Below are 16,225 nucleotides of genomic sequence, written 5' to 3'. Positions count from 1 at the left end.
TACCGTATATACTCGTCTATAGGTCGATCTCGTGTAAAGGTCGACCCCCCATTTTTGGCCAAAAAATCTGGATTTTTCCATATACCTCATGTACAGGTCGAGTAGCTTGTTTTTGTTTTGGTGCTGTGAGCATTCCACTGTCTTAATGCTTTGAAGTGGCATGGCTTGCCTGGCATAGCAATTGTTTATTATAGTTTTTTCACTTCATTAATTCTGATGTATTTTGGTTTATGTTTTTTCAAGTTCACTGATTTCAATATTTAATAAGTTTCACTGAAGTTGCCATTTCAGCGGAGTGAAAAACTTGAACAGATTACCAAGTAATGTACGGTATACGGAATAAACTGGCTAGGCGTGTTTCGTTAGAAACAATTTTAACCAACAGTGGATCTGAAGATGACTTGCTGTGGGATGATCAGGCTAACGATAATGTGGAGGAGGAAGATTATGTTGATGTTCCTATGGCTGATGAAGTTGATCCATATGACGATACTCTACACAGCTGTGAGTGGGAGGAGCTGTTTGGTGAAGATGACGACAGCAAGGAAAATGATTTTGGTGGATTTTAGTTAAAATATTTAGGATTATACCATGTGTCACTGTCAATTCAATTAGAGAATGTTTTTCTTTTGCTTAAATTTTAATTGGCAAAGTTAATATTTTAGAATTATCAACAAAAAATTTATGCATCTCCATTAATACCCGGTAAACTTGAAATCGCTCAGGTCCCTATAGCGGTACCGTATGCAGGGTACCATATTCATGGATATGATATTGTTTCACTTAGAGAATATGTACTTTTCTTTTGCATCACAGTTAATACAAAAAAATTATGTTTACATTTAACGCACAAAAACTTTTGTATCCGTCAATGAATTAAAAAAGAATGTGTGCCTTACATTTTTTCTGCTACCCTATGGTAAAATATCTGGTAACAGTAACAAGTTGGCAATACTGAACAGTTTGTTTTCGTGATGGTGAGATCCATGCATTGTTTTGGTAATGGTAACAACAATATATACCATATAGAAAGTTAAATTTGAGAATATCAACATTTTATTATTTTCTTAAACAAATATGGGTACTATAATAGTATACATGATATAATAAGCTCGCCTGTGCTAAGAATTTTAACAAACAGGTAAAACCACAGTATGGGGTTACCGTATCTAGAAGGAATTTCACATGTTTTGGTACGTACCGTGTATTTTATGTCCCCATTGTTTACTGGTAGTAACTGGTAGGTAAATATTTTGATTTCTGAACCTAAAGAAAAGGTAAGAGTTCTTCTTAGCCTTTCTTGTCATGTCTGGATTTCAACCTAACAAGATTATTACTTGGGTATAGGTCGACCCCTAGGTTTTGGCCTAAAAAAAATTCCTTAAGATTTCGACCTATAGACGAGTATGTACGGTAATCGTTTTCTCTTTCACCCGTGAATTTTGATAACCATAGAAAATATGATGAAGCCAGTTTACAGAGTATGGGGGTCACAGAGGTACAACTGCAATGAATATAATCAAGACACCAATGTCAGCATCCTTGCGTACCCACTTGGTCCTTATGATGCCTACGTAGGAGTCACTGTATGGAAGGGGTTAAGGGAGAGCGACTGGAAGAAGTGGATAGTTTTAGATACTTGGGTGCAAATGTGGCAGGAAAAGGCGGAGTAGAGGTGGAGGTAGAATGTAGACTGAGAGAAGTGAGTAAATGCCTTGGTGGATTAAAAAGTGTAATGAGGAACAAACATTTGGGACTGGATGCCAGGAGGAGACTGTATTTACCTAGTTGTATTTTGCGGGAAGGGGAGCTATGCTCGTGTTGTCCCGCCATTGTATCTCTCAGTGTCTAGTTTGCTTTTAAACTCGTGAATGGTTTTTGCACTTACTATTTCATTATCCAGTTTGTTCCAAGTGTCTAAAACTCTATGTGGAAAACTGTTTTTCTTCAGTTCTCTTCTATAGCTATGTTTTCTTAATTTCCTTCCATGTCCTCTTGTGTTTCTCTTGTCCCAGTTAAGTAACTCTTCTCTATCAAGTACAGGTAAACGTCGACTTACGATGGCCGCGACTTACGATTTTTCGACTTTACGATGACGACGACGATATGATATATTTAACCCCTTCCATACGGTGCCGCACACGTAGGCGTCATGAGGAGCAAGTGGATTCGCGACGCTGCCATATCGGCGTCTTGATTACATTTATTGTAGTCGCCCCTGTGTTTTTACATTCTCTCAAATGTGCCCGTAATCCCATTCTCTGTGGTTTTCAAAATTCGCGGGTGAAAAAGAGAACGATCGATATAAGCGGTGACTATATTTTATGATGCGAGTATTATTACGACACGTCGTACGGCTGGCATTGGCTGCTGCCCGCGAGATTTAAGTCCGTACTGAAAATACATATTATAGTGTTTGAATATGGTAAAAAGGATAAAAATAATTAAATAAACTACTGTACATGTTTAATAGGCTATATTCAGTATCTCTGGTGGTTGATATACAGGTAGGCTAGGTACAGTGACCACGGAACAGAGTGATACACAAATTGGGGATCGACTTACGATGAAATCGTCTTACGATGGATCTATCGAAACCTAATGCCATCGTAAGTCGACGTTTACCTGTATCTCTGTGCCTTTCATGATTCTGTAGATGGTCAGTAGGTCTCCTCTCTCTCTTCTTTGCTCCAGTGTCGGTAACTCCAGTTTAGCCAATCTCTCCTCGTATGATAGGTTTGCAAGTGCAGGTGCCATTTTTGTAGCTGCTCTTTGGATTCTTTCTATTTTCTTTATGTTCTTTTTGGTACTGGGGGACCACAATGTCGCCGCATACTCTAGTCTAAGCCTTATCAATGTAACCAAATTTTTTTCATCATGTCTTCGTCCAGGTAAGCAAAAGCCACTTTTATTGATCTTAGCAAGTTGTAAGTCTCCCCGACAATTTTGTTAATCTGTGTATCATAGGACAAGTCGTTTGTGATAATAACTCCCAAGTCTTTTTTGGATCCTACTTTCTTTACTTCCTTGGTTCCAATTGTATAATTTCTTGATATTCTGTTTTTGCTTTTTCCAAACTCCATTATGCTACACTTCTTAGTACAGTATTAAAATCCACTTCCCATTTCTGATTCCAGTTCCATACCCTATTAACAGTTTGGCGTCATCAGCAAAGAAGCTCATCTAACAGTTCACGCCCTCGTCCATATCATTCATATAGATAGCAAACATTATTGGTGCCAGTACAGATCCTTGCAGTACTCCACTGATCACCTCTTTCCAATCTGAATATTTTTCTCTGAGCACTACTCTCATCTTTCTTCCAGTCAGGAAGTTCTCCATCCATTTTAGTAGGTTCCCTCGTATTCCTCCTATGTGTTCCAGTTTTTTTAGTAGTTTTCTGTGTGGTACTTTGTCAAATGCTTTTTGCAAGTCAAGGAATGCACAATCAGCCCATCCATTTCTTTCTTGCACTATGTCTATTAGTCTTGAGTAGAAGCATATCAAGTTTGTGGTGCATGATCTACCTTGTCTGAACCCGAATTGTCTTGGGTTTAATATGTTGTTATCTTCCAGGTGTTTTACCCATCTATTCTTGATGATTTTCTCACAAATTTTGGCTATAGTGCTTGTTAGTGATACTGGCCTATAGTTGGTGGGTTCTTCCTTGTTTCCTCCTTTATATATTGGTACAATGTTAGCATTTTTCCAGTCATTAGGTATCTTTCCTTCCTTGAGTGAGCTATTTATTGAGTAGTGCCTGTATAGTTCCTCTTTACAAGGGAAAAGGGGACAAGTGTGAATGTAGTAATTTCAGAGGGATTAGCCTGTTGAGTGTAGTAGGGAAGGCTTATGGGAGAATCTTAATTGAGAGGATTAGGAGAGGAACAGAAGGAGTAATTGGTGAGGAACAGTGTGGATTTAGGACGGGTAGAGGTTGTGTAGATCAGATCTTTGTGGTAAGACAGATATGTGAGAAAGCTATAGGAAAGGGGAAGGATGTTTTTTGGGCTTTTATGGATCTGGAAAAGGCTTATGATAGGGTAGACAGAAAGGCACTGTGGGAGGTTATGCAGATTTATGGGATAGGAGGAAAGCTTTTGGGAGCTGTCAAGAGTTTTTATGTGAGTAGTAGAGCATGTGTTAGGATTGGAAATGGAGAGAGTGAGTGGTTTGAAGTAAAGGTGGGACTTCGTCAAGGATGCGTTATGTCGCCCTGGCTGTTCAACTTATACATGGATGGGGTGGTGCGAGAGGTGAATGCTAGGGTAGTGAGTCAGGGATTGGAGATGGTTAAAGAAAATGGAGAAAAGTGGGAGGTGAGCCAGCTGTTGTTTGCGGACGACACTGCGCTTGTGGCAGGGTCAGAGGAGGGATTGAGGAAGCTGGTGGCAGAGTTTGGGAGAGTATGTGATAGAAGAAAGCTAAAGATAAATGTGGGTAAAAGTAAGGTGATGAGATGTACAAGGGGTGAAAGTGGCAGTAGACTGGAAGTGAACATTAAGGGAGAGCGACTGGAGGAAGTGGATAGTTTTAGATACTTGGGTGCAAGTGTAGCAGGAAAAGGTGGAGTGAAGGTGGAGGTAGAATGTAGATTGAGAGAAGTGAGTAAATGCCTTGGTGGTTTAAAGAGTGTAATGAGAAATAGACATTTGGGAATGGATGCGAAGAGGAGACTGTATGAAGGAGTGATTGTGCCAACAGCACTGTATGGGGCAGAAACGTGGAACATAAGAGAAGAAGAGAGAAGGAGTTTGAATGTGTTTGAGATGAGGTGTCTGAGAAGTATGGTGGGGGTTACTAGGCTAGATAGAGTGAGAAATGAGGAGGTGAGGAGGAGAACAGGGGTGAAAAAGGATTTGGGAGAGAGGGTTGATGAAAGAATATTAGGATGGTTTGGACACATGGAAAGAATGAGTGAAGAAAGACTAGTAAAAGAGGTATGGAAGGCAGATGTGGAGGGAGTGAACATGAGGGGACGTCCTAGGATGAGGTGGATGGATGGGGTGAAGGGGGCTTTGGGGAAGAGGGGAATGTCTGTTGAGGAAGGAAGGGAGAGGACGGAAGACAGAGGTGAGTGGAGAATGGTTGTATATGGATGATGTTGTGACTGCATGAGGAGGAATAGGCGGGGGGTGGGGGGTGGGGTAGTATGTGTGAGTAAATTTTGACGCAGCCCGAAGGGATTTCTCCCCGTCCTCTCCTTATATGCAGGGGGGGACGGAGAGGGGGGGTCGCCGATTAAATGAAACGGCCTTGCTGTGGATGTACTGTGTCTTGCGACACTGCTTCTGACCCAGGGCGGTGGGCAGGGTTCAGGGATGACCCGTCATCCAGGAGGTGCTCAGATGAGAGGAAGGGTGGGAGGGGTGTGGAGTGTATTTAGGGATGAAATGGGTGGGAGTGTTTTTATGCCTTTCCTTTTGTGGCTACCTCCCTTGGAAGGGGGAAAAAGCCTTGGTATATGTATGTATGTATGTATGTATGTATGTATTTTGTCCGTTAGCTCTTCTTTGCATTCTTTTAGAATCCAATTTGCAATTCCATCCAGGCCATGTGATTTTCTGACGTCCAGTTTTGATAGATGTTCTGATATTATTTTTTGTGATGTAAATTCACTCATGTGGGGAGAATGTTTGTTATTATCTACGTCCCAATTTTGTAGTCATTGTGCCACCAGCACTGTATGGGGCAGAAACATGGAACATAAGAGAGAAGGAGTTTGAATGTGTTTGAGATGAGGTGTCTGAGAAGTATGATGGGGGTTACTAGGCTAGATAGAGTGAGAAATGAGGAGGTGAGGAGGAGAACAGGGGTGGAAAGGGAGTTGGGAGATAAGGTTAATGAAAGAGTATTAGGATGGTTTGGACACATGGAAAGAATGAGTGAAGAAAGACCAGTAAAAGAGGTATGGAAGGCAGATGAGGGGGGAGTGAACATAAGGGGACGTCCTAGGATGAGGTTGATGGATGGGGTGAAGGGGGCTTTTGAGAAGAGGGGAATGTCTGTTGAGGAAGGACGGGAGAGGACAGAAGACGGATGAATGGAGAATGGTTGTATATGGATGATGTTGTGATGCATGAGGTGGAATGGGCCGGGGGATGGGGGGTGAGGTAGTATGTGTGAGCAAAATTTGACACAGCCCGAAGGGATTTCTCCCTGTCTTCTCCTTTTATGCGTGGGAATGGATGTTAAGAGGAGATTGCATGAAGGAGTGATTGTGCCAACAGCACTGTATGGGGCAGAAACATGGAACATATGAGAAGAGAGGAGTTTGAATGTGTTTGAGATGAAATGTCTGAGAAGTATGATAGGAGTTACTAGTCTAGATAGTGAGAAATGAGGAGGTGAGGAAGAGAACTGGGGTGGAAAAGGAGTTGGGAGATGGGGTTGATGAAAGAGTTTTGGGAAAGTTTGGACATGTGGAAAGAATGAGTGAAGAAAGATTAGTAAAAGAGGTGTGGAAGTCAGAGGTGGAAGGAGTGAATATGAGGGGGTGTCCTAGGATGAGGTGGATGGATGGGGTAAAAGGGGCATTGCTAAAAGAGGGGAATGTCTGTTGAGGAAGGACAGAAGACAGGGGTGAATGGAGAATAGTTGTGTATGGATGATGCTGTGATGCATGTGGGGGAGTAGGTGGGGGATGGGGGGTGAGGGAGTATGTATGAGAAATAAATTGATGCAGCCCGAAGTGATTTCTCCCTGCCTTCTCCTTTTCTACATGAGGGGATGTTTTTTTTTTTTTTTTTTTACCAAATTAATGAAGTGACCTTGCTGTGGATGTGCTGTGTCTTGTGACACTGCTTCTGATCCAGGGCAGTGGACAAGATGCAGGGATGACCAGTCATCCAGCAGGTGCCAAGATAAGAGGGTAGAGGGGAGTGGAGTATGTAGGGGATGGAATGGGTGGGATTGGTTTTTATGCCTTTTTCTTTTGGCTACCTCCCTTATAAGGGGGAAAAAAAGCCTTTGGAATATGTATGTCTGTTTCTATCCCTTGTCTTTTGGTTACCTCCCATGTAAGGGGGGAAAAAGCCTTTGGTATATGTATGTATATAAATAGATAAAAACAAATGGTGGGCATTACAGCATATTGCTTAGGTGTTTATTTAAATGAATCTTAATACTTTGAAGTGTACCACATTGCACTGTCTCTGCAGGAAGCTTGTTGCATTCATGTACTACACAGTTGGCAGTCTTTCTACCCACTTCCAAATTAAACCTGCTTCCTGACTTTTTGAGAGTACACCCACTCCTCGTTTAACGACCTACTCGGTTAACGACAACTCGGAGTAACAACGAGCTTTATGACAGACCAATATTCGTTTAACGTAAATCTTCCAAAGTTACGACGTCGTGTACGATAATTAAGTTGGCTGAGGCAAATTTGTATGATGTAAATGAACTTGTACAGTGGATATTAGCTGTGAGGTAAAGTGTTCTGAAGCTTAGGTCTACATTACCATCCTGCAAGCTGCAAAAACTACCTGGGGTACAGTATATACCGGTATTGGTAAATTTTTAGTTTCGACCAAGGGCACAATATAGCAATAGAAAATTAATTATTAATTTTGTAAATTATAATGTATCAACGTAATATGCAATTTTGTGAGCGGAAATAAAAAGAAAAGTGCTAACACAGATTTCGTAAGTAATGAAGTCGTGTCGGACGAATGGTACGCCATGTTTACCATGATAGATGCCGATGTCGAAGAAATGAAAGGATGATAAATTCGTCTAACCTAAACTAAACTAACCTAACCTATGTTTGATAAATCATTACCTGCAAATTAAATGTCATCCGGCTCGTCCTCGTTGTCGTCATTGTGAGAGACGTTGGCAGACGACAAGATGGCGTCCTGATCCTATGCTACCGACTTCAGTCATTAGCATATTTTCTTGTAGCATGGTATTTTTTACTTTCATTTCCGCCGACAAAATTGCATATTACGTTGATACATTTTAATTTACAAAATTAATAATTAATTTTCTATTGCTATATTGCGCCCATGGTCGAAACTAAAAAAAATACCCCAGTATTCAATATGGAATGTCAGCATACGCGGATTTGGTCATATACGGTAATTTCAGGAACCTAACCACCGTAAATAAACAGTAAATAAAGCTTTAATGTACTGTATAAAAGAGGGAAAATACACGAAAATAAAGATACATGTATTGCTGGACATTGTACATACAGTACATGTACGTATATGTATACACTTTCGCTTAACAACCAATTCGGTTAACGACGGCGCGCTGGTCCCAATTGTTGTCGTTAAACGAGGAGTGGTTGTATTAATTTTTTATCTGATTGACATTATGTGAAAATTTTGTCACTTTTGATGATGTCAATTCCCTTTAGAATCTTAAAGGCCTGTATCAAATCACCCCCAAGTACACACTATTTTGGGGAAAATAAATTCATATGTTTTACTCAATTTTTGTATGATTTATTTCCAATATTTGGAATTAGTTTTGTGGCTTCCCACCGCATTTTTCCAATCTGTCAATGTCTTTAACGAGATTCAGTGACCATACACAAAAACAGCATATTCTAAATGTGGATGAACTAACAATTTATATAGCTTGTTTATGACATACATACATAAATACATATACCAAGGCTTTCCCCCTTTACAAGGGAGGTAGCCAAAAAGGAAAAGGCATAAAATCATTCCCACCCATTCCATCCCTGAATACACTCCACACCCCTCCACCATCCCTCCCATCTTAGCACCTCCTGGATGACGGGTCATCCCTGCATCCTGTCCACTGCCCTGGGTCAGAAGCAGTGTCACAAGACACAGCACATCCACAGCAAGGCCGCTTCATTAATTCAGTGACCCCCCTCTCTGTCCCCTCATGCAGGAAAGGAGAAGACAGGGAGAAATCCCCTCGGGCTGCGTCAAATTTTTTCTCATACAGTGAGACCTCTCATTAACGGACGTTGATTAGCTGTGTTTCTGGTGTTTTCGCTTTGTTTTCAGTGTTTTTGGTGCTGTTGTTTAGTGCGTGCAATCACTATTATGCCACTCAAAAACCACTCCAAAACACCGAAAACACAGCAAAAACACCGCAAATGCGGCTAATCAACATCCGTTAATGAGAGGTCTCACTGTACATACTTCCTCACCCCCTATCCCCCACCCACTCCCCCTCATGCATTACAGCCTCATCTATACACAATCCTTCTCCATTCACCCCTATCTTCTGTCCTCTCCTGTCCTTCCTCTACAGACATTCCTCTCTTTTGTAAAGCCCCTTTCACCCCATCCATCCATCTCATCTTAGGACGCCCCCTCATATTCATTCCTTCCACCTCCGCCTTCCACACTTCTTTTACTAATCTTTCTTCACTCATTCTTTCCATGTGTCCAAACCATCCTAATACTCTTTCATCCTCCCTATCCCAAGGGAGCTGGGAGAATAAAATAAAATATGATAAAAACATACCAGAAAGAACTATTATGGTTGCCATTGACAGAATTCCCAGACATACTATCCAAAATGATTAAAAATTGTTGAGACAGACATCTAACTTTATAGCAGGAAGACAATGCTGAGTAACCCAAAAGAGCCACATCTCAGGTACAGAAGGACTATGCACTGGAGTTCCAAAAGGAACAATACTACCACCCTTACTGTTCAACCAACCAATCCCTGAACTAAAACTAAACACCTATGTTCTCACAAAATAGAAAGAATCCAAAGAGCAGCTACAAAAATGGCACCTGCACTTGCAAACCTATCATACGATGAGAGATTGGCTAAACTGGAGCTACCGACACTGGAGCAAAGAAGAGAGAGAGGAGACCTACTGACCATCTACAGAATCATGAAAGGCACAGAGATACTTGATAGAGAAGAATTACAAAACTGGGACAAGAGAAACACAAGAGGACATGGAAGGAAATTAAGAAAACATAGCTATAGAAGAGAACTGAAGAAAAACAGTTTTCCACATAGAGTTTTAGACACTTGGAACAAACTGGATAATGAAATAGTAAGCGCAAAAACCATTCACGAGTTTAAAAGCAAACTAGACACAGAGAGATACAATGGCGGGACAACACGAGCATAGCTCCCCTGCCCGCAAAATACAACTAGGTAAATATGCAGATGACTCAACAATGATAACTCAGCACAGCAAATAAAGGATAGCAGCAAAGGACACCAAAGTCTACTTGCACAAACTGGGACACGGGCTTAGAAATAATAGAATGGAAGCTTCATCCCAGAAATCAACAGTGACACTGGTCACCTCAGACAACCATGAATCATAAAACCACCATACAGTGAAAATAAAAAGCCAAACCCTTCCATTAGGAAGGAATACAAAAATTTTAGGTCTAATATATGATATTTATGGGACATTCAGCCCACATATTAAGGACCTGACAGTAAAAATTAACAAGACAAACCAATTGAAAATCATCACAAGCACAGACTTGGGAACAAAGAGAAACTGATAAGCATCTATAAACAGTTAAAAATAATCACCTTAGAATGTGTCTCCACATTATGGTTTCCAACAATCAGCAAATCAAACATAAACAATTTACAAACACTGCAGACTGGAGTAATAACAGAATGCACCAAAACCACCTCTACAGGACACCTACATTCAGAAACCAAAATAATCCCAATTGAACATCAGATAAACATTTGGGAATGATTGCTAAGAGGAGATTGTATGAAGGAGGGATTGTGCCGACAGCATTGTACAGGGCAGAAACATGGAACATAAGAGAGGAGGAGTTTGAATGTGCTTTAGATGAGGTGCCTGAGAAGTAAGATAGGGGTTACTAGGCTAGATAGTGGGAAATGAGGTGAGGAAGAGAACGGTGAGTGGAAAGGGAGTTGGGAAATAGGATTGATAAAAGAGTATTGGGATGGTTTGGACACATGGAAAGAATGAGTGAAGTAAGACTAGTAAAAGAGGTGTGGAAGGAGTGAACATGAGGGGTCAACCTAGGATGAGATGAATGGATGGGGTAAAAGGGGTTTTGGGAAAGAGGGGAATGTCTGTTGAGGAAGGACGAGAGAGGACAGAAGATGGGTGAATGGAGATTGGTTGTAAATGAATGATGCTGTGATGCATGAGGTGGATTGGGTGGGGGATGGGGGTTGAGGGAGTATGTGTGAGAAATCATTTGACACAGCCCAAAGGGATTTCTCCCCCATCCTCTCCTTTTCTGCATGAGGGAACAGAGAGGGAGGGTCACTGATTTAATGAAGTGGTCTTGCTGTGGATATGCTGTGTCTTGTGACACTGCTTCTGACCCAGGGCAATGGGTGAGATGCAGGGATGACCTGTCATCCAATTGGTGCCAAGATAAGGCCGGCCACACATTTGCAGTTTAAACTGACAGTTATAACTGAACAGTTGTAACTGTCAGTTTAAACTGCATGTGTGTGGCCAGCCTAGTAGTGCTAGGCTGTCCACATGCATCCAGTTTCAACTGACAGTTATAACTGAACAGCTGTAACTGTCAGTTTAAACTGCACGTGTGTGGCCGGCCTAAGAGAGAGGGAAGAGGGTGGAGGGGAGTGGGGTATGATAGGGATGGAATGGTTTTTATGCCTCCGTTTTTTGGCTACCTCCCTTATAAAGGTGAAAAAAAAGCCTTTGGTATATGTATGTATGTAGAACATCAGATGAAAATACAGGAACATAATTCTTTACCACCCTTCACACTGCATTTCACAAGCACCACCAACTGAATGCAACAGAAAAAAACTACACCAGCAGCATACAACTCATCACAACCTACCATCCATACTACACAGAACAATCGCACAGAAACATGTTCACACCCAGATAACTAAACAAGTCCTTCAAACTTAATACTCTGGCACCTATTTCCAGATAACCTCCACAGGGAAATTCCTCTGGCACCAGAGAAGAACCCCATTAGCATTCCTGTGCTTAGGACATCATCTGTCATTAAGACCCGGAATAGGCCTGGCCATAGATTCAAACTGTCCCAGATGCAACAACCACAGAGAAGACGCAGAACACCGCTTACTACACTGACAATTCCCAGACAACACAATATCTCTTCTAAGTGACCTGGTCTCGACCAGACTGTTGCCATTTTCCCAGAGGCTGCAGGTTGCAGTAGAGGGCAGGGGCAACAGATTGATTGTTTGATTGCATTCATAAAGAACAAGAATTGTTAGCCTGGTAGCTATCATTGAAAGTACTGAGACAGTGTTGATGCATTCTTTCTTGGATCATTTTAGGCAGTGTAAGTCTTCATCTTTATGCACATATGTATACAATTACTTTATAATATCCAAACCCAGTCTATATCTTTGCTTATCAAATGTTGTGTGAAATTCATATATGTTGTCCAACTAGATTGCTTTTCTTGTAATTTATCCCGTAGATTAATGTATTTATGCATAAAGCTGTTTCTTAGTCACTTCAAGCAATCAATTTTTAGTTTTGTGTTGTACTGTGTTGACAGTCTTTCATCTCATTCCAATGGGTTCTCTGTCTCTTTTTCCACTCCTTTCATTATTCTGAAGATAGCTATCATATTTTCTTTCTTCTCTCTTGTAATGTGGGCAATCCTAGTTCATCTAAACTTCTCTTGCATTTTGTTAGCAAGGCTAGATGTTCTACTTGCCACCCTTTGTCTATCAGTCAACTAATAGGCTTCTTCCCCCATATAAAGGAGGTAACCAGCCAAGGCATGCACCTACCTTCAACCTTCCCACTCACATATGTCAAACATTTCCCTTTTATTGTAGCTCCTTTTGGATGAATGGTTATCACAGTTTCCTGTCCACTGCCTGGCTCAGAACAATGCAGCAAGACTCAGTACATTCACAGCAGGGCCATTTTATTTACCTCGCCCCCCCCCCTCCTCATCCTCTCATGTGGAAAACAGAGAAGATGAGGAGAAATCACTTTGGGCTGTATCATGTCCTTAGTGTGAATAGAATCCTATGGTTGTGCACTGTCGTGCCCTTGTGTGAATGAAGTCTCCTGTTTGTATTTTTAAGGTACATTTTGTGTGAATATGATGTATAATCCGTATTGTAATGTGTATTTCTTAAAATATAACCCATTGCGCTAAACCCATCTTTTGGGGGCATGCTTATATGTACTGTCAGATGACACCAAACCCAGAAACGTAACATAATTTGGCAGGAAAGCTTATTCTGCTTTCCCATTGGTTGAAGGTACTTAAACTACCTGCTTTGAATATGTTTTGGTATTCCCGAAATGTAAGCTTCCATTCCTGGGCTATGTAAGAGAAAGCATCTGAGACACAGAATCAATAGAAAAGAGTCAATACAGAAGAGAAGCAGGGAGATCCAGAATGAGAAAAGAACAGGGAAGATCATGCAGGAAAAGAAGCAGATGCCCAGGGTCCATCTGAATCTACATAGAAATTATTCTACATTTGTTGATTACGACAACTACGTTAAACAAGTCCTTTGGGCTACAACAATTGCCCATCTCCATGCGAAGTACACACCCTTCGTGTTTTTCCAAATTGTTTCAGACATCTGACCGTTGCTGGATTATGTGTGACTCGACACTGTTATTTCTAGGAGCTGTCAAGAGTTTTTATGAGAGTAGTAGAGCTTGTGTCAGGATTAGAAATGTAGAGAGTGAGTGGTTCAAGGTAAAGGTGGGACTTCGTCAAGGATGCGTTATGTTGCCCTGGCTGTTCAACTTATACATGGATGGGGTAGTGTGAGAGGTAAAAATGCAAGGGTAGTGGGTGATTGGAGATGGTTAAAGAAAATGGAGAAAAGTGGGAGGTGTGCCAGCTGTTGTTTGTAGACGACACTGCGCTTGTGGCAGGATCGGAGGAGAGATTGAGGAAGTTGGTGACAGAGTTTGTTAGAGTGTGTGATAGAAGAAAGCTGAAGATAAATGTGGGTAAAAGTAAGGTGATGAGATGTACAAGGCGTGAAAGTGGCAGTAGGCTGGAAGTGAGCATTAAGGGAGAGCGACTGGAGTAAGTGGATAGTTTTAGATACTTGGGTGCAAATGTGGCAGGAAAAGGTGGAGTGAAGGTGGAGGTAGAATGTAGATTGAGAAAAGCGAGTAAATGCCTTGGTGGATTAAAAAGTGTAATGAGGAATAGACATTTGGGAATGGATGCTAAGAGGAGACTGTATGAAGGAGTGATTGTGCCAACAGCACTGTATGGAACATAAGAGAGGAAGAGAGAAGGAGTTTGAATGTGTTTGAGATGAGGTGTCTGAGAAGTATGATGGAGGCTACTAGGCTTGATAGAGTGAGAAATGAGGAGGTGAGGAGGAGAACAGGGGTGGAAAGGGAGTTGTTGTTGTTGTCATTCCCTAGACAGTCTGTCCGAGCAGTCCCGTCTCCCCAAGGAATGCCACAGCCGAAACTGGGTTTTCCCACAAATCCTTTATAGAGTGTATGTTGTGTTGTTTGCATGCATGATTGTGTATAATGCAGTCTTGCATTATGTGTTGTATGGTATGGGCAGCTTTTCACAATGCGGTCATCCAGCCTCTTCTGGTAGCTTAGAAGTGCTGGGTGGTGGCCGCACCGCAGTCTGGCCAGGTGGACTCTGTCCTTAAATGGGAGAGAGGATTCAGAAGGGTGGATATCAGGGGGTCTGGCATGCAGCAGTGTGTTGTCTTTCAGTGTGTTAATGGAGCGGTGAGTGATATGATTATGAATATGTTTCCAGAGGCTGGTATTTGGTGGTTGAGGAGGAAGAGAAGAGAGTGTCTGTGTGTAATACAGGCCTTTGGGTGTTGTTTTAATGTTTTTTGGTGTGTGTGGGTATTCTGCTATGTTGTGTAGTGGGTGTGATGTGTTTGTGGTGGCTGCGCCAAGTGATTGTGTGCCTCTCATGTCGAGGTGGTCCTTGACTTTGAGGACTTTTGTTTCATGGTGTAAATGGTCTGTAGGTGTTGTATTTGTGCAGCCTGTAATTGTTTTTAGGGCTTTGTTTTGTATGATTTAAAGGGTGTTGTGGTGTGTCTCACTGAGATTAGGAGCCCATGCAGGACTTGCATAATTCATCACTGAGCGTATGCATTGTTTGTATATTGTTGTATTAGTTTCTTTGTTTTGTCCAAATGTTGTTCCAGTGATTGACTTAAGTGCGTTAAGTCTAGGTGTGCATTTGTTTTTTATGTTTGTGATGTGTTGTTTGAAAGACATGGATGTATCATATGTTAGACCAAGAATTTTCGGTGTGTTTGTGTGTGGTATTAGAGTGTTGTTGATGTAGAGATGAGGTATGTATTTGTGTTCTTTTGTCCAGTTGGTGAGAGGTGTTGCTGTAGATTTGGTTGGAGCTATTTTGAGTCTGTTTGTGATGAACCATGTGTTGAGTGTATCAAGGTATGGCTGGATTATTTCTGCAGCTTTGTCTGTGTTACAATGTGTGCACATGATTGTTATGTCGTCTGTGTAGGAAGAGATTTGTATTTCTGAGGTGCCTGGTATGGGTAAGTCATGCATGTATAGATTAAAGAGTGTGGGGGATAGAACAGAGCCCTGTGGTACTCCATTCTTAATGTTTCTGATGTGCGGTGATTGGCCATTATATGACACGTAAGCATTCCTATCTGCCAGATAATTGGCCAGCCATCTTTTGGTGTTATTGTGCATGTCTGTGTTGTATATTTTATTTGTTAGGTTGTGGCGGGGGATAGCATCAAAAGCTTTACTAATGTCCAATGTTATAAGAAGTGTTCTGTGGTGGGGCCTATCTGAATTGATGCCATCTAAAATTCTTTGTGTGAGGTTTATCAGAAGAGTGTTTGTGGAGTGTAGTGGCCTAAAACCGTGTTGTGAGTCAGCAAGGGGAATATATGGTGTGACAAGTTTAAGTATTAGGCGTTCAATGACTTTAGAGGGGGTGCAGAGAAGTGTGATTGGGCAGTGCGATGTTGGGATTGTTGGGTCTTTGTTCAGTTTTGGAATGGTGATTATTTTACCATGCTTCCAGATGTTGGGTATAGTGTTGTGTGAATAGCTGTAGTTTGCAATGTTTGTGAGTGCGTGTATACCTTGTGGTCCAATGTGTTTTAGGTGGATGTTACTTATGTTATCAGGGCCGCAGGCAGATGAGTGCTTGAGATTATGTATTATGTGTTTTGTCTGACTGTCTATGAAGGGTGTATAGTCTGAGTGTGTTTCTTACGTCGAATAGTGCGTCGGTTGTCAGGGTGAGAAGTGAGATGGCTTGTCTGTGCAAAATGATTTATG

General features: G+C 41.5%; 1 protein-coding gene across 5 annotated transcripts in view; it reads left to right on the top strand.

Annotated features, from left to right (window-relative positions):
- LOC143031853 (uncharacterized) overlaps window positions 1–12,996 on the top strand; it is a 46,870-nt gene extending 33,874 nt beyond the window's left edge. Inside the window, exon 5 of one of the 5 annotated variants that reach the window (XM_076196199.1) lies at window positions 11,873–12,996. In XM_076196199.1, the coding sequence (XP_076052314.1) occupies window positions 11,873–12,040 (168 nt within the window). In that variant the 3' untranslated portion in view covers window positions 12,041–12,996. Of the gene's footprint in view, window positions 1–279; window positions 3,065–11,872 lie in introns of those variants that run through there. The other 4 variants (XM_076196204.1, XM_076196201.1, XM_076196200.1 and 1 more) reach the window with 4 other exon arrangements.
- The last annotated feature ends 3,229 nt before the right edge of the window (window positions 12,997–16,225 follow it).

Source organism: Oratosquilla oratoria, chromosome 12 (assembly GCF_046742065.1).
Source record: "Oratosquilla oratoria isolate Oo_2021 chromosome 12, ASM4674206v1, whole genome shotgun sequence".
NCBI lineage: Eukaryota > Metazoa > Arthropoda > Malacostraca > Stomatopoda > Squillidae > Oratosquilla > Oratosquilla oratoria.
This window is presented reverse-complemented; position numbering and strand designations above follow the sequence as displayed.